The sequence below is a fragment of the Meriones unguiculatus genome, chromosome 19, assembly GCF_030254825.1.
Source record: "Meriones unguiculatus strain TT.TT164.6M chromosome 19, Bangor_MerUng_6.1, whole genome shotgun sequence".
In the NCBI taxonomy this organism is placed as follows: Eukaryota; Metazoa; Chordata; class Mammalia; order Rodentia; family Muridae; genus Meriones; species Meriones unguiculatus.
The window spans coordinates 40,507,012-40,528,408 of record NC_083366.1 but is presented as its reverse complement, the minus strand read 5'-3'; the positions used below and the strand labels follow the sequence as shown (position 1 = coordinate 40,528,408).

Sequence of the window (21,397 nt, the reverse complement as noted above, 5' to 3'; positions counted from 1 at the left end):
ACCTAACTACGACTGTGTGTTTTAAGAGAGAGAGAATGGTCTGAAGCACTTGAAAGTAAATTTCAGACACCAAGAAACACCGTCCCCAAGCACTTCAACATGTGACTCCCAAGAATAAGGGAATTTTACATACAATTTTCATATAACCGAAAACAAGTATTTTTAAGCCCCCCAAGTAATATATGGTCCAGTTCACATCTCTTCTCTGATACAGTCTGACCACCCTTTAGAGCCAGAATCCAACTAATTATTTTGTCTGGCTACCATATTGTTCAAGTTTGTTTTAGACTCGAACTAGTCTGCCCCCCACCAAAACCTGGTTTGTTTAAAGACAAGCTCTCTTTCATGAAGCTAGGGACGCCCATGAACTGGCCATTTTGTTGAGGGTCACTTTGAAGTGCTGATCCTCCTGCCTCCACTTCCCAAATTGGAGAATTTTAGACCTATACCTCCATGACCACAATATACACGACTGGAGACATATACTAGTCTAATGCTCTCCCAACTGAGCTAGAACCCTGACCCCATTTCTTTTAATGTCAAGGTTTGCTGTTGTTTGTTTGTTAAGAAACATTAAGTGTCACCTAGAACATTCCACATTCTGGATATTAGTGTCTGTCCCTCTTAAGATGCTACTTAACAGGCCCCTTATTTACTATAAACATCAGATTGAAATAAGTGAGGAAGGAGCTTTATTTTATTTCTTGTTTTATTTGTACACAGGGTTTCTCAGTGTGGTTCTGGCTGTCCTTGAACTCATCAGGCTGTAGACCAGGCTGACCCCGAACTCGGAAATCTTCCTGTCTGACTCTACCCCTGCTTCCCACGTGCTGGGAGTAAAGCTGTATGCCACCATGCCAGGCAAAAATTTCTAATTTCTTATTTTTTTATTTATTACAATTTATTCACTTTCTATCCCAGGTACAGCCCCCTCTTTCATCCTCTCCCAATCCCGCCCTCCCTCTTCTCCTATGCCCCTTCCCCCAGTCTATTGATAGGGGAGAGGTCCTCTTCCCCTTCCATCTGACCCTAGCTTATCAGGTCTCATCAGGACTGGCTGCATTGTCTTCCTCTGGGGCCTGACAAGGCTGCTCCCCCCACCCCCATTGGGAAAAAAAAACTATATTTCTCATAAGTGAATTTATATTAGTGCTCAGTGCTGCTAAAGCACATAAACTGTACAAAAACTCCCGGGGAGAGTAACATTTGAGGGTCTCGGCAGTGAAGTGTGGGAGCACTTAGCAAGCACAGCCCAATGCCCTCAAGATTTTCTACAACTTCTATGGGGTGAAGCTAAGGAGCACCATTGTGGTTTGAAATAAGGCTGCTCAAGTAGCACGCTGTCAAGAGAAACAAAACAAAAAATCCAAAAAGGACTAAAAGATTAACTATCTTTGCGTGGGTTGTTGACAGATGCGACTTTGTGACAAGCAGACACAGGAACAAAGCCCCCATTCCAGTAGCAAGTCATTCTTAGATGACAATAGCAGTGAGGTGTTTCTAAAGTGCGTGGCCCTGAAAAGAACCTTTTCCAGACACGAGGCTCAAAGCACCAGCTGCAGCTCATCTGCGGAGTGCCTGGACCACTTCCACATGAGTCTCGTGCTTGGAACGCTCCCAGGAGGTGCACTGTCTCCAGGAACTTCCCCCCACGGGTGCTTGACTCCTCCGCGTGGGACGGCAAGCTTGGATGCCCTGAGTATACGGCAGGGGCTTGGGGTAGGTCCTTGACTAGGTCCTTACCGCTTTTTGACAAGACTGGACCTGTTGAGTGCGAGAGGAAAGTAGGCTATACTGATACAATGAGTCAACCCATTACATTAGAACTTAGCAGATCTCTTCTAGAGCAAGGGAATCCCGCCCTCCGAGATGTTAGGAACTATTCTAAGGAATAAAAATCGCACAAGATAATTGCTGCCTCCACAATGAGAGGTCACGGACGGGAAGCGAATACTGAAAAATCTCAGAACCCCTTACTACCACAGTGCCAGCACTTTCCATAGAAGTGTAGGTGGCTCTGAAAAGAGCCTTTGGGTTTGTGACTGCGCAATGAGATTTAAGCCCTCTCCCCGCGGATGCGGCGGGCCAGCTGGATGTCCTTGGGCATGATGGTGACCCTCTTGGCGTGGATGGCGCACAGGTTGGTGTCCTCGAACAGACCCACCAGGTAGGCCTCGCTCGCCTCCTGCAGCGCCATGACGGCCGAGCTCTGGAAACGCAGGTCGGTCTTGAAGTCCTGCGCGATCTCGCGCACCAGGCGCTGGAACGGCAGCTTGCGGATCAGCAGCTCCGTGGACTTCTGGTAGCGCCGGATCTCGCGCAGCGCCACGGTGCCGGGCCGGTAGCGGTGCGGCTTCTTCACGCCGCCCGTGGCCGGCGCGCTCTTGCGGGCAGCCTTGGTGGCCAGCTGCTTGCGCGGGGCCTTGCCGCCGGTGGACTTGCGGGCCGTCTGCTTAGTACGTGCCATGGCAACAGAGATGGAACAAACGTGTTGAGAAAACCCTGTGGGTTCTCATTTATAGAGTCGAGATCCTCCTGATTGGTTGGAACCTTCAAACGCCGCGCCATAATGATGTATGCGGAAGTGCTTCTTGATTGGTTAACGGACTTCAATTTTAAAATTCGGTGACCAATACAAAGGTCCTTTGTTACTTGTTTTCGGCTTCTTTGTTAAGTCTTTTATTCTCAGCAACACTGTTGCCATTACGTATCTTAACGGTTAAAATTTTCTGGCGAACAAATTAATAAGAGATACTAAATGGCATTTTGGCCATGCCTGAGCAGTTTAAAGCGGCATTCGTTGGACTTGGCTACACGAACTGAGTGTCATTTTCCTTAAAATGTGGGGAGGAAATGGAGCGTTTGGCTATCCGGACCAAAATGGCATCGATCAGGACAGGTAGGCACAAATGTCCATCTTTTAATAAACTCATGAGGTTTATGAGGCAAATGTCTCAGCCTCCAAAAACTAAAGTATTTCTCTTCCGAAAAATACTAGAAGGATTTCCCAAAAAAATGTGCGGAAGTCATTAAGACGGCGCAACTGTTGCAATCTGGCAGTTTCTTTGATCCTTGATAAAAATGAAAAGCCTGCGCACTCTAAAGGGACTTTACAGTCATTACGACTTCCAGAAACATTAGGTAAATAGTACGTGGTATCTTCCCTCCAGATCCTTCTTCATGGATTATTTTAAAGCTTAAAGCCAACTTTACATAAAGCTCGAGTTTATATATGACTTTATATAGAGCAACAGAAATCGTGAACACCACTGACAAAACTTTTTTTTTTTTTTTAATTTTCAGAAGACCACCCTTTTCTCCAAAAAGTAAAACTTTATTTCGGATAAATTTCATACTAAGCTTCTATTGGCAACACTTAGCCAATCAGAAGAAAAGAAAGATCAGACTTCATTTGCATAGATTGCCCGATGGCGTGGGTGGGTGTTACCGTCGGGACTTTCAGCTAACAGCTGGCCGAATTCTCCTGCTTTGATTGGATGGTTAGCACATGACGTTGACCTATCCTCTAAAAAGGATAGCTACAGCTTTGTTTAAATAGCAGGAAGAGGCGACCACACTTCACAATCTGTTTCACGTTCTTACTGCTAGTCAACTATCTGCTCGTCATGCCTGAGCCCGCGAAGTCCGCTCCCGCCCCGAAGAAGGGCTCCAAGAAGGCGGTGACCAAGGCGCAGAAGAAGGACGGCAAGAAGCGCAAGCGCAGCCGCAAGGAGAGCTACTCGGTGTACGTGTACAAGGTGCTGAAGCAGGTGCACCCCGACACGGGCATCTCGTCCAAGGCCATGGGCATCATGAACTCGTTCGTCAACGACATCTTCGAGCGCATCGCGGGCGAGGCGTCGCGCCTGGCGCACTACAACAAGCGCTCGACCATCACGTCGCGGGAGATCCAGACGGCCGTGCGCCTGCTGCTGCCCGGGGAGCTGGCCAAGCACGCCGTGTCCGAGGGCACCAAGGCCGTCACCAAGTACACCAGCTCCAAGTGAGCGCCCGGCTCACTCCTGACCCAAAGGCTCTTTTCAGAGCCACCCACGAATTCAAAGTCTGGAGCTTTAATGCTGATTTCTGCTTAACTAGTCAAGGGATAAAGAGGCACTGCCCGTCAGTGCTTTTCTGTATAGTTCGCTAAGAAATGCGGCTTGAACTTTTCAGGATAGGTCCCTAGAAGCATCATACCTGGGTCCAGTCGAGTATGAAAAGACCAAATACTCAAGAAGGTAACTAATACAGAAGAATGCATATGGTCTGCCTGTAAACTTAAGTGGAGTCTATATATGTTTTCGTCTTAGTGAAACTGAAGTCAGACTCCAAATCTTGCTGTGGTGATTCTCCTGTTGCAGTTAAGTGGGTATAATTCAGCCAGAAGGACAAGGGAGACGAGCATCGGATTTTAGTATCATTTTTTTAAAATGCTGTGTACATGTGACTTCAAGTACATAGGAAAATGTCATATCTATGTATCAGGAAGACATGTATTAAAAACCAACTATGTGGCTCTCCATCTTAGCTGGTGATCTCATGCCTTTAATCCCCAACGATGAAGGTAAAGTTAGTTTATAGAAGAAAGCGATGTTTAATTGAGGGGCAGACAAAGAAACAAATCAAAGAACTGACAGAATGAGCCAAACGTAGGAGAACAACTCTCACCAGAGACAGGAAAAAGGAGAGCAGGGTGGAAGGAGGGAGGGAGGAGGCAGTTTTACCACAACAGTTGTACAGAGACAGTTGCAGAGAGAGAACAAGCTAGACACAGGTGAAGACAGAATGAACCAGTGAATGAGAAGGAGCCAGAAGATTAAGACATACTGCCAGAGTTAGTATGAAGTCAAGCAGAGCAAGTCACTCGGAACCCAAGAGAAGCCAGCTTGAATCAAGCAGCTTGGAGAGGTTTGTCTGAGCCAGACAGCTGAGGTGAACAAGCCTGCCAGAATTCAGAAAGAGATAGAGAGGGTGAGCTTATCCAGCAGTAACTCTCAGAAGCTAAAAACATGTTGAGCTTAGATTAGGTTGTACAGAGGCTAGAGGCCTCAAGGACTAGGCCCAGGTTAGTAGACGAAGGCAAAGAGCCTCTGAGACTACAATTAGATAAGGTGAATAAAAGTTAATTCTATGCTGTCCTCCACTGACCCTGGAGAAACGTAGGGTCACTGTCCAGGTGGCCAATAACTGTCACTTTTACTAGATTCACGGCTCCTCGGTCTGCACATGCTGTTTGCTCAGGTGAACTTCATCCTTCTCAGTTCTCTGATGGGGCTGAGGAGGCTAGTGATAGATTTGTCAGCAACCAAGGCTTCTGCTGACTTCTCTGCTATCTTCATATGTAGAAGTCAGACCACAGGCCTTACTCTCCTAGAGCGGCTACCATGTCTGCCTACATACAGTTCACCTCGTTAACAGACTCAGAAAAGAGATAAACTCACAAAATAGATTTCAATGTAACTTTTTACTATTCCTTCATCTAAAGAAACCCTCTTAGCCTGCCAGGTGGCTCATGGGAATGATCCTGGCACTTGGGAGACAGAGGCACTCAGATCTCTGTGAGTTTGAGGCCAGCCTGGTCTACAAAGGTCCAGGACAGCTAAGACTACACAGAGAAACCGTGTCATAAAAACAAAACCAAAAAAAAAAAAAAAAAGAAGGACCCGACTTTACAGTAACTGCTTCCAGTAATCAACCAACTGTGTCTCATGGTTAAAACTGAATCAGAAAAAGGTGTGAAGTTAATATAAGGTCTGAGGATACAAAAGCTTAAGCTGTGAGAGTCAAAGAAAGTGTTTTAGGGTCCAAAAGGGTGTTTTAAGGCATGTAAATGCAAATTTTAATTTAAGGTTGTTAAATGCAAGTTATGAAGTTTGAAGGATGTAAAAACTTAAGTGGTGATAAGAAAGGACTTAAGCTGAGCATAGTGGCACACACCTTTAATCCCAACACTCGGGAGGCAGAGGCAGGTGGGTCTCAAGGCCAGCCTGGTCTACAATGGACTCTAGGACAGCCAAGGCTATACAGAGAAACTCTATCTCAAAAAAAGCAAAAGAAAAAAAAAAAAAAAGAAATGTCTATCTCAGTAAAGCACTAATACTATCATAGTCAAAAATCTCAAGATTTTACAGTTCCTTTGGTTCTCTCATTGTGCTTAATTATTATATCGTAATATAATATGAACATACTCAAGCAAATCTTTGTGAGTTCCCAGGCAACCTGGTTGCACATCTTTAATCCCATCATTCAGAGCTACACAGAGAGATGAGAGAGAGAGAGAGAGAGAGAGAGAGAGAGAGAGAGACCTGAATCTGTATTGTGCCAGAATGAAATGCGGCATGAGGCAGCTGGAGATGGAGCCAGACTTGGTGGCTCATCTGTTTACCAACTCTATTGAGTATTAAAAAAATAATAAAGAAAAGAAAAAAAACTGCTTGTTGAGAAAAGACTAGTAAAAAGAAGCAACCATTTTGTCTTGTGGGAAGAAAGACCATTGCTTTGCACAAAGAAAAACTTTATTTGAAAGACACCTCAACTGGGGCGAAAAAGGCTCCAAAGTAAATCTGCCTCAAGGGTAGTGGGTACTTGTGGAATAAAATCAGAGTGATCTGTAGAGTGGAGAAACGTGAAAGCGGAGAAAGGAGACAAGTGAAGGTTACCAGCTTGCTCTGCGTGGCTCTCTTCACGGAAGCGTTCAGAAAAGAGTGGGTTTAGCATGATCTGAGCGGAGTTTTCCAGCTTCTCTACATCAAAGTCTCCCATCACACGCTGTCACTGGCACAGGCCAGCCTTGAAATCCCTGTAACATAGACCACTGTGATCACAATAGCCCTTATGATCCAGTGCCCAGGTGGTTGATTTTTCAAATTAATGGTTATTAAGTCAACTCAAACAAGTAACTGAAGACAAACTTAAGTTTCAGAACCTTAATAGCACAAAGGGGGACGAGAAGTGATATGCACCTTGATCCGGGCACATGGTGGGAAGGAGAGATTTCCAAGCTGCAGGCCACCCTGGTCTACAAAGCTGGCTGTAGGCCAACCTCAGTTACTAGTGAGCCCCTACTAGAAAAAATAAAAAAGCCTGATCAGTGGATAGGAGACTGGGAAATCTCAAAATTCCCATCCCAAATCTGGGAAGCCAGATATTTTCTGATTGCAACTGAGTTTGCTACCTTCTGCAAGTGCTTGGCAAATTACTGTGGGCATACAACAAACTTTGATCACGGCCTTTGGGTGCAATAGCAGACAGCCCCGGGACTACAGCCAGCTCACAACCTGCCTTCAGACTTAAGTCTGTGCTAAAGAACTCCCTGTTCAGAGCGACAGCAGCCGTAGTTATATTCTGAAGTTAAAACATGCGGTACAACCCTTTCTTTGGAAGGTGGGTGGCTCTAAGAAGAGCCTTTAAAGTGGTTGAGTGGGTGGCAGGAATTCTTTACGCCCTCTCCCCGCGGATGCGGCGGGCCAGCTGGATGTCCTTGGGCATGATGGTGACCCTCTTGGCGTGGATGGCGCACAGGTTGGTGTCCTCGAACAGGCCCACCAGGTAGGCCTCACAGGCCTCCTGCAGCGCCATGACGGCCGAGCTCTGGAAGCGCAGGTCGGTCTTGAAGTCCTGCGCGATCTCGCGCACCAAGCGCTGGAACGGCAGCTTGCGGATCAGCAGCTCCGTGGACTTCTGGTAGCGCCGGATCTCGCGCAGCGCCACGGTGCCGGGCCGGTAGCGGTGCGGCTTCTTCACGCCGCCCGTGGCCGGCGCGCTCTTGCGGGCAGCCTTGGTGGCCAGCTGCTTGCGCGGGGCCTTGCCGCCGGTGGACTTGCGGGCCGTCTGCTTCGTGCGAGCCATGGCTGCAGTAAAGAAGAGACAGTAGACAGTGCTACGATGTGTAGGGCGCCGTCCATCTTTTATACAGTCAGACTCTCCGCTATTGGACCCGAGAACGTTCAAAGGAGCCCGCGCTTTTTCGGGATTGGTCCACCTCTGCCTCGACTGCTGATTCAGGACCAGCCGCCCTCCGCTCCTCCTCCTCCTCCCCGCCCCTGGTCCCGCCTCCCTCTGCCCTTTCCTCCCTCGTTCCTTGGGCGCCTCCCCCTCCGCCATGTTCGCTTCCACTTTTTACCCTCTCCTCGCTGTAACGGATATGGACAAAGGTTTTGCACAGAAATCTGCATATCCAGTAAGCTCAGGCTGGAAATATTCAATTCAGGTCATCGTGCAAGTGAGCATAGAAACTTCATCTAAAAAGCTTTCGTGGCCTTGGAAAGTAGTGGGAGTGGGTGAATACAATCTAAAGCTTGAAAAGACAATCTTTTATAGCCGATGCCTATCTCACACGGGCAGCTAGCTCCTGTTAGTAAGAACCACACTGGAGCCCTGGGGACAGTGAAGTGTGCTTTTACGAAGGGTAACCACGTTTTGTGTCCTATGTCAGACTTGCATAATTCGTGGTTATATGGTTCTGACTCTTTAAGAACCATATACAACAGTGCTTCCCTGTCTGGGGAACACCTTTGGCAAACCTCTTATTGCAACATACATATTGCTCTCCGATAGCAGCGGCAGTGAAATTAATAGCAAGTGATCTTTAATGGATGGGTCACAACCTAAGAACTTCCCTGTACTAAAGGGGACGTTAGGAAAATTGAGGCTAATTGTAAGGCCATCCTAAAGTCTACTTACGTAGACTACCTTACTATGTTAATAATGCAGCAGCTCATTTTATGGAAAAATGTAGGTGGCTCTGAAAAGAGCCTTTGTTTGCCGGAACCTTTGAAAGTAATAAAGATCAGAAGCTTATTTTCCCTTGGCCTTGTGGTGGCTCTCGGTCTTCTTGGGCAGCAGCACGGCCTGGATGTTGGGCAGGACGCCGCCCTGCGCGATGGTGACGCGGCCCAGCAGCTTGTTGAGCTCCTCGTCGTTGCGGATGGCCAGCTGCAGGTGGCGCGGGATGATGCGCGTCTTCTTGTTGTCGCGGGCCGCGTTGCCGGCCAGCTCCAGGATCTCGGCCGTCAGGTACTCCAGCACGGCCGCCAGGTACACCGGGGCGCCGGCGCCCACCCGCTCCGCGTAGTTGCCCTTGCGGAGGAGCCGGTGCACGCGGCCCACGGGGAACTGCAGCCCGGCCCGGGACGACCGGGTCTTGGCCTTGGCGCGGGCCTTGCCGCCCTGCTTGCCGCGTCCAGACATGATGCACTGCTTGCCAGGAGAAACCGCTCAGGCTGAAGTGCAGTACCCACAGTATCACTCTTATAGTCCTCACCCGGCGCGAAAACGAAGTGATTTCATTGGCTAATCATACAGTTTTACCTAAACCAATGGTACCATGGGTTTGAAATATGCTTGCTGTGATTGGACAGTTCGTGCATGACGTCAGCAGGCTCTGTACCAAGGATAGCCGCAGCTTTCTTTAAATAGCACGGAGAGCAGAGGGCGCCTTAAAACCTTGCTTTTCTGTTTTCTTGTGATTTTTGCTAGCAGTCTCTCTACTTACCATGCCTGAGCCCGCGAAGTCCGCTCCCGCCCCGAAGAAGGGCTCCAAGAAGGCGGTGACCAAGGCGCAGAAGAAGGACGGCAAGAAGCGCAAGCGCAGCCGCAAGGAGAGCTACTCCGTGTACGTGTACAAGGTGCTGAAGCAGGTGCACCCCGACACGGGCATCTCGTCCAAGGCCATGGGCATCATGAACTCGTTCGTCAACGACATCTTCGAGCGCATCGCGGGCGAGGCGTCGCGCCTGGCGCACTACAACAAGCGCTCGACCATCACGTCGCGGGAGATCCAGACGGCCGTGCGCCTGCTGCTGCCCGGGGAGCTGGCCAAGCACGCCGTGTCCGAGGGCACCAAGGCCGTCACCAAGTACACCAGCTCCAAGTGAGTGCCCGGCTCACTCCTGACCCAAAGGCTCTTTTCAGAGCCACCATGTTTTCGTCAAGAGTGCTGTAATTCTGTGTGACAAGTATTCTGTAGTGTTACTGCCACTTTCTAATTTGAAAAAAAAACGTGACTTTGATCTAGTGACTATTGTGAAAACTTACTCTTGGATACAGTGTATCCTGTTTAATCAAATCTAAATTTATCATTTTCCAGTTTTCTTCCACATCTACCAGTTATTATTTAGAAGTGACTGCTGAAAGTGTTATTGAGCATTCTGGAGCAGCAACTTGATGGCAATTGTAGGTGTTTTTCTTTTTAAAACTAATCAGGAAGAGTCTTAATACCAGACACCGGCTCTGTGCTGCCACCACGGGACCCATTTTGTTTCTGAGAGGATTGCACTAGGTCTGGCTGTCCTGAAACTGCAAATCAGGCTGGCCTAGAGCTCAAGAGTTCCACCTGCCTTTGCCTCCTGAGTAGTGGGATTGAAGGTGTGTCAACATGCCCAGCCCCCCAATTTAACAAGTTTTCCTATAGAAAAGTCTTTGACAATGTATTTGAAATCAGTAATTTTTTTATTAATTGCCTTCGTGAATGTTATGTGGTCCAATAACTTAATGGGACTTGTAAAACAGATTTGCCAAACACTAAATGTTATTTAGCCATTCACTTTTCAACACTGTTTGCTAATTTTAAGCATCGATTTAATCAGCTTATTCAGAAATATTCAAGCATGGTTTAATACATCCCTCCAGACAAAATACTGAATACTTTGAAGTACTGAAAGCAAATGTTCTGAATACTTAGAACGGTAGCCAAGAGGTTTACTCTTGGAGCATTTCCTAATCCTAAATAGAAGATACATTGTGATTATCGCATGGCATTCCTGATATTAATAAAAACAGTTGAGGCTAAACAGTAAAAGCACCAAAGGAATCATCTATTGTGCTTCAAGTCTGATAACAGATAAGGAAGGCAGTCCAGGGTCTCACAAAGGAAGCCTCTCAACTGTGGCTTTCATGAGGCTGTGGTCTGGCAGGTTTACTAATCCTCTGTATCAGAATTCTTTCAACTGATCCTGTAAACAATCCTTTTCTAAAGTTACAACTCTCTCCAGAGTTATGGGGGCATCCTAGACCCTATACCTCTAAGTAGAGTTTCCCATCAACCCCACCTCAAGGAATGTAAGGCCTTCCACTGGAAGGAATGTAAAGACTCTCCACTGACTCACTAGAGCTAACGAGAATTAATTAGTAAAAATCAGAGAATAGAAGAAACTTGCTAGAGTTTAAACTGAAGAGTTTAAGTTAGCCTGGGTGACTCCATTCTGAAATGAGGAGCCATCTTGACCAGGAGCTGAACTCAGGTACCAGGAAATATCACAGAATATGCACTTGGCAGAAAACAAAGTTAACTCTCCTAGCTGCAGCCTCCAGGAAATATCGCAGAATACATACTTAGTAAGAAATAGATACAATCTCCCTGGCACTAATCAATGAGAATCGCTTGGGAAAATTCTCCCAACGTTCCAGATGTAGTTAAGAATAATGGCAATTGTGATGATGTAAAAGGTCAAAAGGTCACCTCGCCCCTATGGCTTTTACCCCATCCTGTAATGCCAAGGCATGTGCTCCCCCACCCCGCTGTCATGGAAACCCCTGCTTGCGGTTTTTCCCTTTAAAATCCCTGCTCACCTAGGGCTCAGGGTCCCACTTCTCTACTGCTGTGTCAGTGAGACTTGGGTCTGAGTTCTTGCCCTGACCCTCGGGGCTTCAACGGGGTTCCTAAGGTGAAGAGATTGGAAGGAATGGGGAGAGGGAACAAGAGACGCAGGAATGAAAGCCAAGTCTGTTTGTCTGATCAAGGCTTCCGTTTATTAGAAATTTTTACCCAACTTATATAGGGAGAAGGCAGGAAAGGGGGAAGGTAATTAGCTGCTGCAGGAAATAGGAAGAGTGCTTTCATGGGTTAACTATTGTACCTGCAAGATACCATAAGGATGTTCTCTTAAGATATCTTACAGATGCTGTAACAAAGGATGTCCTCACAATCTATCACCCATGATTTAGGGTCTTAGATAACTCACTACATAGCTTTAGGTCTCCACTAAATGACCTTTGCTCTCTACTTGGCTTTGGCTTCAGTACTACCTTTGTCTCCACTAGATAGCTTTGACTTTAGCTTCCGTAGATAGCTTTGGCTCCCGGCAGAGTTCAATCACTCTGGTAATAAAGCTGTCTTTCTCTTGCATCAAGTCGTCTCCTGGTGGTCTCTCAAGGTCCTGTGATCCTGGCATACCAGGACCTTTGTCAGCCTAGCTTTTGAGCAGACTGAAGAATATGTTAAACGATATACAGAACGCTGTTAATTGTAGGTTCAATACTTTCTCTTAAAGAGTTGTTTTATTTTTAACCAAATAAAATAAAATAAAATAACCATTTTTGGCCAAATAAAAACTAGAAATATAAATGTTTAAGGGTAGGCCTTAAACCTGCAAAACCACACACAGACATTAACTACTGATCCAAACCCACGTCATCCAGAAACTGAATTGTTGAAGCACCACCCTTGCTAGGTTCCTATTTTCCTATTGTTACTATTTTCCATCAAACATCTATATTTGTTGCCTTAAATACAACTGACATCTTGCCTATTCTCAGCTCAGACCCTGCAATAGTTCCCACCTCACACACCTCAATAAGAGAAAAATCCAAAGTAGTTCCAAAAGCCAACAAAATGACCAAAACAAACAAACAAACAAACAAACAAAAAATCGCTTCTATTTGAGTTTCTGGCTCTGTCTGTCTCTGCTCCCCAGGTTTTCTAGATGATTTTCTAACTAGAACCCTCCTTCACTTTCACACTGTCAATTTTTCTCTGGTCATCACTTTATTAATAAAGCTTTGTATAACCACTGTTTGAGGCCTGCTCCTTTTGGGTAGCATAACTGTGGCTATTTTTGTTTCAGGCCTGCCAGCCATATCATCTCAGCTTGCTGCTGATATAGAATAAATAAATACATACATACATACATACATACATACATAAATTAGCTTTCTATGCAAGGTCAAATTGACCGAATCAATGGCCTTGTTTCTGGAAATTCCCCAACCAGAAGCACAGCTGGACCTAACTATAACTCCATTCCGGATCAATCAAATTAAAGGTCAGCTAGAACTGCTTTGTCTAGTTAACAAAAATAACTTGAGTCCTGTTCCACCAGGCGAACTGTGGCTCTTGCCTTTATAAACTGTGCGGATTCCACTGTGTTCCTGGCCATGGTGAGTCGTGGGGTGTTGTGTTCCGTAAACCACCTATATCTGATTGCGATCAGTTTATGAATTTTTTGTGAGGCTTCCTCTGGACCCTAACAACCACGTCATCTAAACAGATATTAGCTCCTCCTGACATACGTTATGCTTTTTCCCTTTTCAGGAACAGCGTGACATTTAGCCCCATGCTCCTTGCTTTGTCTGTATTCCCACACCCAATCAACCCAAAATATTTTGGCCTGGGTAAGGAAGATGCTCAGCCATTAAGAACAAGACAGCTCTTCCGGAGGACCTAGGACCCGTTCCCAGAACACACATGGTGGCTCATTACTCTATTTAATCCCGGTTCCTGAGGCTCCAACACCTTCTCCTAGCCTTCTTGAGCACATGATGCAAAAACACCCATACGTTTGATTATTCATACTCATAAACCCCAGTACACACAACTGTGCCTGACACAAGCTGTATCCAGATTTTTTTTTTTTTAAGCCACGGATGATTTAGTTTCTTCTCAAACAAGTTTGTAACCTCCAATAGTATCTGATTTCTTTTCATTTACCCACAGAAACCCTTATCCCTAAAATCAAGATGAGCGCCATGCTGTGGTGCAAATCCCAGCTCTCAGGAGGCAGAGAGGCAGACCTGAGTTAGAGGTCACCCTGATCGAGAGTGACTTCCAGAACAGCCAAGGCTACAGAGAAACCTTGACTCGAAAAACAGAAACAAAAAACATGATGATAAACAGGGAGAGAGCCAGAAGGGTCAGAGAGTAAAAGCGATTGCTGTTGAGTTGGACTCTGGGTAGAGACCCAAACCCTATAAATTGTCCTCTCTCTCTCTCTCACACACACACACACACACACACACACACACACACGCACACACACACACAGTAAATAAATGTTACATTAAGTCACATTAACTCCCTGAGTTTTCTTGATTTCATAGTGTAACAATACAAGTTACTTGCTGGTCTCAAGGTTTTCTACTGCCTTTAATTAAACAACGCATGGAGCCACCTGACCCCAAATTTTTAAGTATACAGTACTCCCAAAGCTTACCACTCATAGGTGAGACCAGATTCCTGAAACTACAAACTTGGACCACATCGAAAATATCAAAACTGCTTCACAGATTTCTTCTTTATTCAGACATCCAACATGGACGCACTCCTACACGGCAAATAAGTTAAAACACACGCGTTTGAAAACGATCATCGACGCTTCTGTATCGTATCGAAGGGCCAGTTTTTCAAATCCTCCCCCTTAGCAAAGGACCTGTCCGCCACAGGAGTCCAAGACATCTCGGTCTCGAGCTGACCAGGCCGCATTTCCTCCCTGCGCGGCTCGGAGCACCCGGCAGCCAACATGGGCGCTGCACACGCAGACCACGCCCCGCGCCTTTGTCCCCGGCTGCTCCCGCGCTTTGTCCGTGGGACTCGACTTGAACAGGCTGCGTGTTAGACACCTCTGCTCCAGGGGAAAGACACGATCCATGCAATAGTCACTGAACGTCCAGCGGGACAAAGGAAGCAACCATCGGCACTAAGCGAGGATGTTTAGTTCCCTAAATCACAGGCAATGGAAAAAATGTCCGCCCTTTTAAGAGAGGAGGTGGCGGCCCTGAAAAGGGCCTTTGGGTTTCGCGAGGTGGGGCGCGGAGGCAGCTCAGCCGCCGAAGCCGTAGAGCGTGCGGCCCTGGCGCTTGAGCGCGTACACCACGTCCATGGCGGTGACCGTCTTGCGCTTGGCGTGCTCCGTGTAGGTGACGGCGTCGCGGATCACGTTCTCCAGGAACACCTTCAGCACCCCGCGGGTCTCCTCGTAGATGAGGCCGGAGATGCGCTTCACGCCTCCGCGCCGGGCCAGGCGGCGGATGGCGGGCTTGGTGATGCCCTGGATGTTGTCGCGCAGCACCTTGCGGTGGCGCTTGGCGCCGCCTTTGCCCAGGCCCTTCCCGCCCTTGCCGCGACCAGACATGCTAAGAGACTGAGGAACAGACTTCCGTGGCGGCGGGAGCGCAGGCTCCTCGCTTATATGCGGGGTTCTCGGACCTAATTGAAGACTGAGCGCGCGCTGGCTCGCCCCGCCCCCCGCCCCGCCCGCGGCTGATGACGTCGCCAACGCTCGCCGCTCCCGCCCCCGACCCGGGTCCTTTGTCCACCAGCAGGACTCTCCGGCCCTTGTAGCTGGTTCAAACCAAGAACTTAGCGGTTCATGCGATGTTGGCCAGCCGCGCCGTACGGGAGCGACCACGGGCTTTGGTCAGCGCCGCCATCACCCCTTCCGACCGCCTCGTCCGTGATGTCGACCCTTCGTCGACAATTCGTGACTTTAGGGCGGTGACTCACCGGCTCCTGTCATCCACATCAGGCCACTTGCTTGCTTGCTCACGTTCGCTGCTCCAGTCTGAATCCTGCTGTCTCTGACCCGATAGCGACGTCACTTTCAACAGATGTCGCCCTCTGGGGAGGCGAAGTTGGAAAAGGACTTCCTCCTGGCCGTTGTAGGAGGTGGAATACGTGTAGAGCACAACGTGCAAATAAAGCTAAGAGCTCTAGTAAGGAGCCGCGTTTGCACGGAGCAGAGTGGCGCAGCGGAAGCGTGCTGGGCCCATAACCCAGAGGTCGATGGATCGAAACCATCCTCTGCTAACTGGTCCTTTTTCCACCCCTAAGCCTTTAAGCTTTTTTTTTTTTTTTTGGAGTAACAAAGTCAAGTAACATCACTTCAAAAAGAAACTGGAACTTTTTCATGGAGTCTCAAATGGCAACTAATGTGTTCTCTTGGCAAAGAGACAGATTTATTCTACTATTATCGCTTTGCCCTGTAAAGCCTAGAATCGCTAAGCGAAAGCAAATATGAGGTTATGAGCGGGGGAACAGAGTTTCTTTCCTACATAATGCATAAAGCCTTATTCGCCAAGGATATGTTAATAGACTAGAATCCCTGTGAACAGCCCCTTATAGACGTTCTTGGCTATCAGAATCTTAATCCTCACAACAATAGGTAGCGTTCTGAGAAAAGTGTGGAGTTAGGGGAGGGTGTGGGGTCTTCAGTTAAAGTCTTTTAATTTCCACCTTCCCGATGCATCTCATGGGGAACCTCTTCTCGACGCTTATTTTTTTTAAGATGTGTGCTCACTGTCTCATATTTCTCTTCCAGGAAGGATTCCTGTTCAAACCTTATGTGTCACATACCATTCTAGAAATTAATAAGAAAAATACATTAAGCGACCTAAAATTGAGGGAGGTGTTTTGTTTTGCTTTGGTCTGAGTGACCTTGAACTGCTCCTCTTGCCGCTATCACCAAGGCTTGTTATGTCTTTTTGAAATAATTCTTCACTGGATCAGAAACAAAAGTGCAGAGGCCTCTCTCCCAGTAGGCTGTGGGCGTGGGGGTATTTATTTCTTCTCACTGGGGGTTAAAAGTCAAGATCAGCCCTGGAAAAATAATTGACAGACTTTTTTTTTTTTTTTTTTAAGAAAGGACTACTTTGTGAGCCATCCAAACAAGACCAGTTGTTGCTCTCAGCCCCATAACCACCTACCACACTTGAGAGGAGTCCCCACCCAACTCAGCATGCGCTCACAGTTCAGATTACAGCACAGGAGTCACCACCGAAGCAGAAGGAGCCTCCGAGGCGAGGCTGAAATGGCAGGTTGTGAAGATGGTTTCCTGTACTTCCTTACAGAGCGTCACAGCCCAGATGGAGCTGGAAGAACTTGGATCCGCTCGTTGAAACATTGTCCAAGACATGCATTTGACGAGCGGCTTCTTAACTACACTTTGGATCTCAGCGCAGATTAACGTACGATTCACTGCCCCGTGGGCCTGTGCGGGGCCTGTGCAGCACACGCCAGGTGGGGCCTGACAACTCGTGAAAGTGGCAGTTCACGTGGTTTCAATTCACACTTCGCCCTGAGGCTTGTCTCCCACATCCAGAAAACAAGAAACAGGTTACCATCCTCTACGTTTATCAAAAGAGTCAGACGTCGGGACACGGGAACATTCAAGCGCGTGCGCCCGTGCCCCTCGGCTCGGTGCTGACACAGTGGTGTCCGTCCCACATCTCAGCGAACTGAAGAAGTCCTTCCATTTACGCTGCCCAGGTATTCCAATCACTTTCCTTTGGGGATGGGAACACAAATTAATAATTATACCTTCCTGGGTGTAAATGCCAAAAAAGAAAAGAAAAGAATTACAGCAAAGATTACAATACAGGAAAAAAACTGTCCCGGAGGTGAAGACTGGAAAAAGGCTTCCTCGCCCTCTCCTGCAAGGTGACAGACGCTCTTCCCCCAAGCTGAGAGCTGCAGGTGTGTGCATCAGCCTGTCTAGTGACAGACGCTTGAACAGGAGTTGGTCCGGTGAACTGGCCGCCTGGTGACCACTGGTCACATCCACGTTAAATGTGCTGCCAGCATGGATCATAGTGAGTCTCTGCTTTGGGGACGTACAATCACAACCCGGGATCTTTACAGACATTCTCAGATTCTACTTTTTAGAGTATGGCACCCAGCCACGGAAATGAGGGAAAACTGAGTAGAGCCGTTCCACTCCCATAGCTTTGCCCCAGTGTTAAGCAGTCTGTGCCCCCTGGGAAAAGACAGGCACAATCCAATTATAATTGAAAGATTTATTTAGCTGCTAGCAGGGCAAACAGTCTCTGAGCTAAACTGGAGATTGCCGGGAAGAAGGGGTTCGGGGAAAGACTTAAAGGGGGAAAAAAAACATCACAAGAAGATCTTTAAAGACTATATAAGCAAGCAAAAACTGTTGTGTTCTGCCAAGTTAAGTGGTTAAGGCAACTCAAAACGATCTTTGGGTATCTGTGTAAGCAAGTTACAGAAGCAAAAAAAAAAGCAGTCATTTAGTAACAAATAGTCACGGCTGTATGTGGGGGGAGGGGTCACTGAGCCAGGTTTACTGGGAACATCTTCCAGGGACTGGAATTAGGGACAGACAGCTCATGGGTATCCAGATGGATGCCCAGCATAAAGTGAAGACATTTTTAGTTACCACACGGGCATTTATACACCAGGAAAGGGGTGGGTTTTGCTGGGAAACTTGAGGAAATAAGTGCTTGGCTAGAAATCCAAGAAAAGCAAAAGAAGCAGACAGAAGGACTGTAGTGAGAGCTAAACACTTTCCACTACAATAATTCCGTGTGAGAGAGTATGAAAGTGGGATAGGGCTATGGAAAAAGAAATGGCTGCACTCAGATCATCTATTCAACCACTGAGAATGGGATCAAAGCCTAGAATACAAGACAGCTCACAGGCTCTATGGGATTGCTTTGATGTGTGTCTTTGGGGCTATATATATTCAGCTATATAAGACTGACCATTTTAAATTAGTCATCTCTACCTTGACATTTAACACACAGACATAGCCAAACATATTCTAAACACACTTACAACCATGCTTCACCCTCCCAAATGTTCCTCCATTCCACTCAACATAAGCTTTGGGGGTGTTTGCTCGGCTGTTTTACAGTTTTTTAATTAAAATGTAATTATATAATTTCCCCCTCTTCACCATCCAAATCCTCCCATATATACCCTCTCAATCCCTAAGAAATTCATGGCCTCTTTATTATCATTATCAAATATATACTCACATACAAAAATACAACCTTAGGGTCCTGTTAGTTAACACAAGCTCTTCTGTGTCAGCAGAAATAAAAGTCTTGAAGACTGGTAAGACTTCAGCCAGCCATTGTCGCCACTTGTGCCACCGTGTCCCACGGTGGTTAAGCCACAGGCTGCACACGCCGTGTGAGCATCCAAGCAGCGTTCCAAGCGATATCCAGCTCCAGGAAGAAAAAGAACATCATCCATTCTGTTGTGGGGTGTCCACCAGGAAGACTGCTCAGACGTGTTAAAGCCAAGTCTATCAGCCGGCCAGCGACTACACTGGGTGTCCAGGGTCAGGGCAGCACTAAGTCTTTCTCAGCGTGAGCTTTCAAGCACAAAACCATGCCCCTAGTTGACACACTTCAGTTAGCCAGAAGCAGAACTACAGATGCCAGAAAACAAGACCGGGGGCTTTCCCAGAACTGAGCTTTGGTGGGTTGTTGGCTTTTTTGTTAGTTTTGACACGCGGCGCTGAGTTTTACAGACCGAATGACACTTCCATCCTGGAATCGACTGTGCCAGGACCTTGAATCCTGTAACATTCCACAGTCCAGTGTTTGCAGAACTAAAGAATGTGTCTGTGAGCCGGGCAGGGGAGTGGATCCCTTTGGTCCCAGCACTCCGGGAGGCAGAGGCAGGTGGATCACTGTGGCTTTGAGGCCAGCCTCGTCTACAGCGCAAGTCTAGGACAGCCAAACAGACACCCTCTCTAGAAACTCACCTGGTAGATGATTGTGGGATTCCAGGACAAGCATGTGTGTCATGAATTCACATTTTTCTATTTCATTCTTGCTATTTCTTAGACGTTATTCTACTGACAGGAAAGAAAAGCTACAAAAATGCCTCATTTCTGAACTCCAGCAACTGCTCTTTTGTAATCATACAAATCATGAAAGCATCATGTTTCTTCTCTAAAAGAATTAGAATGCTGGGGGTTGATTCATGAGTTAAGTGTAAAAAAAATAGTAATAGTCAAAACTGTATTCATACTTTGGGGCTTTTCAAAACTGTATTCATACTTTTCAAAACTGTATTCATACTTTGGGGCTTTTTTCCCCATTAATTTTTTCATTTACTTTACATGTTGATCTGAACTTGCCCTCCCTCCTCTCAGCGCTTCCCTCTCTCCTCACCTCCCTGTACCCCGCTCCCTTTATTCTCAGAGAAGGGGGGACCTCCCATGGCTTCCTACCCACCTTGGCATATCTGCTTCTACTAAAGCTAGACAAGGTGGTCCAATTAGGGGAAAGGGATCCAAAGGCAGGCAACAGGGTCAGAGACAGCTCCTGCCGATAGGGGTCTCACATGAGGACCAACTTGTACTTCTGTTACCTGTGGGGCCAGGAGGGTGGGCGGCTAGGTAAGTCCCATGGAAGCTCCCTGGTTCAGTCTGTGAGTCCTTATGGGCCCAGGTTAGGATTTTGTAGGTTTTCTTGTGGCGTCCTCGACCTCTCTGGCTCAATCCCTCTTCCCCATCTTCCGTAAGATCCCCCAGGCTCTGTCGAATGCTCGGCTGTAGGTTCCTGCGTCTGTTTCCAATCAGCTGCTGGGTGGAACCCCTCAGATGAGTGCTGCCCCGTTACGCCCGTTGTCCGCAAGCATAGCAGAATATCATTAACAAGTGTGGGTTATTATGAATGAGGGGTGGGCTCTCTCTCTCTCTCTCTCTCTCTCTCTCTCTCTCTCTCTCGGCATTCCTGCAGGACCAGTCATTGGTTGGCTGGGTCGAAGGTTCTGTGGATGGGTTGGTGTCCCCCTCCCTCCACTGGAAGTCCCCCACCTGGCTACAGGAGGTGGCCACTTCTTAATGAAAGCTGCTGTATAAGAGAGCAACTAATGGCCTTGGACTTCTCGAGATACCAGAGCGGCCCTAATTCTTTCTGAAGTGAGCAAGCATGTACCTTGAAAAGTGCTGTGACATCGAGAGAGAACCAACGAAAGTGCCAAAACAAGGGAGGGTGGCGTTGTCAGTGATGTAGCTGATGAGTTTGCAAATGAAGGGTATGAACAGGGACGCGGTTCCGAGTGCACGCAGAGGACTTTTCTCCCCAAGAGCCTGCGGTGTATCATACCACCGAAATAACTTAATCTCAACATTTTACAAATCCGCCGCGGCGTGGACCGCACTGCTGTCTCCGCGCTGCAAGAGCGCAGCGAAAAATCCTTTCACTTCCTAAGTCTGATGGCCGAGAAAAGCCCCTGTGACCACGTGGCCTAACGGATAAGGCGTCTGACTTCGGATCAGAAGATTGAGGGTTCGAATCCCTTCGTGGTTAATGGAGGTTTTGTTGCTCCTTTTCCTTGCGATCTCTACAAATTAAATTGTAATGTCCAGTCGAAAACTAAAACGGGGCTCCCTCGTTTTCCGGGTTTTCAGAAATCCATTCTTCTTCCCGTCCAAAGGAAAAGGGAGACTGCTTTTGAAGACCGCAAGGCAACCCTTTCCAAAGCTGCGACCCTTTGACACGGTTCTTTATGCTGTAGTGACCCCAGCCACGAAATTATTTCGTTGCTGCTTCATGACTGTGATTTCCTCAGTGTCACGAATCGTAATGCACGATAGCTAGCGTGGGATTTCTGTTAGGATTATCAGACGCCTCTCCCGGCCTGGTG

At 47.4% G+C, this 21,397-nt stretch overlaps 5 protein-coding genes and 2 non-coding genes across 7 annotated transcripts in view; 4 read left to right on the top strand and 3 right to left on the bottom strand.

Moving 5' to 3' along the window:
• Window positions 1-15,150, bottom strand: part of LOC110553099 (uncharacterized) — a 49,363-nt gene extending 34,213 nt beyond the window's left edge. Inside the window, exons 1-2 of the mRNA XM_060373067.1 lie at window positions 14,843-15,150; window positions 9,421-9,444 (exon numbers count right to left, since the gene is read on the bottom strand). Coding sequence (XP_060229050.1) covers window positions 9,421-9,444; window positions 14,843-15,125 — 307 coding nt within the window. The 5' untranslated portion in view covers window positions 15,126-15,150. The remainder of the gene's footprint in view (window positions 1-9,420; window positions 9,445-14,842) is intronic.
• LOC132649316 (uncharacterized) lies at window positions 1,982-8,118 on the bottom strand. Its single transcript, XM_060372987.1, has 4 exons — window positions 7,442-8,118; window positions 3,893-4,022; window positions 3,631-3,736; window positions 1,982-2,502 (listed from the first exon to the last, which is right to left on the bottom strand). The coding sequence occupies exons 1-4, from the start codon at window positions 8,101-8,103 to the stop codon at window positions 2,057-2,059; spliced, it is 1,344 nt and encodes a 447-aa protein (XP_060228970.1). The 5' UTR covers window positions 8,104-8,118; the 3' UTR covers window positions 1,982-2,056.
• Window positions 3,422-4,506, top strand: LOC110553100 (histone H2B type 1-C/E/F/G/I). The gene has a single exon (XM_021644866.2). The coding sequence runs from the start codon at window positions 3,627-3,629 to the stop codon at window positions 4,005-4,007; it is 381 nt and encodes a 126-aa protein (XP_021500541.2). The 5' UTR covers window positions 3,422-3,626; the 3' UTR covers window positions 4,008-4,506.
• LOC132649341 (histone H2A type 1-E) lies at window positions 8,731-9,210 on the bottom strand. Its single transcript, XM_060373057.1, has one exon. It carries the CDS (start codon window positions 9,187-9,189, stop codon window positions 8,797-8,799), a length of 393 nt encoding a protein of 130 aa, XP_060229040.1. The 5' UTR covers window positions 9,190-9,210; the 3' UTR covers window positions 8,731-8,796.
• LOC132649348 (histone H2B type 1-C/E/F/G/I) lies at window positions 9,431-9,920 on the top strand. The gene has a single exon (XM_060373065.1). It carries the CDS (start codon window positions 9,495-9,497, stop codon window positions 9,873-9,875), a length of 381 nt encoding a protein of 126 aa, XP_060229048.1. The 5' UTR covers window positions 9,431-9,494; the 3' UTR covers window positions 9,876-9,920.
• A 577-nt stretch (window positions 15,151-15,727) lies between the features above and the next one.
• On the top strand, window positions 15,728-15,799 carry Trnam-cau (transfer RNA methionine (anticodon CAU)). Its single transcript has one exon. It is a non-coding gene; the product is annotated as a tRNA-Met (tRNA).
• A 5,188-nt stretch (window positions 15,800-20,987) lies between these two features.
• On the top strand, window positions 20,988-21,060 carry Trnar-ucg (transfer RNA arginine (anticodon UCG)). The gene has a single exon. It is a non-coding gene; the product is annotated as a tRNA-Arg (tRNA).
• The last annotated feature ends 337 nt before the right edge of the window (window positions 21,061-21,397 follow it).

Coding starts and splice junctions, on each gene's coding strand:
- LOC110553100 (XM_021644866.2), top strand. CDS start 3,627: ATGCCTGAGCCCGCGAAGTCCGCTCCCGCCCCGAAGAAGGGCTCCAAG.
- LOC132649316 (XM_060372987.1), bottom strand. CDS start 8,103: ATGGCGGAGGGGGAGGCGCCCAAGGAACGAGGGAGGAAAGGGCAGAGG. Junction 4,023..7,441: donor CGCATCCGCGGGGAGAGGGC/GTAAAGAATTCC, acceptor CCTTTGGGTCAG/GAGTGAGCCGGGCGCTCACT. Junction 2,503..3,630: donor AGCGGACTTCGCGGGCTCAG/GCATGACGAGCA, acceptor GAGAACCCACAG/GGTTTTCTCAACACGTTTGT.
- LOC132649341 (XM_060373057.1), bottom strand. CDS start 9,189: ATGTCTGGACGCGGCAAGCAGGGCGGCAAGGCCCGCGCCAAGGCCAAG.
- LOC132649348 (XM_060373065.1), top strand. CDS start 9,495: ATGCCTGAGCCCGCGAAGTCCGCTCCCGCCCCGAAGAAGGGCTCCAAG.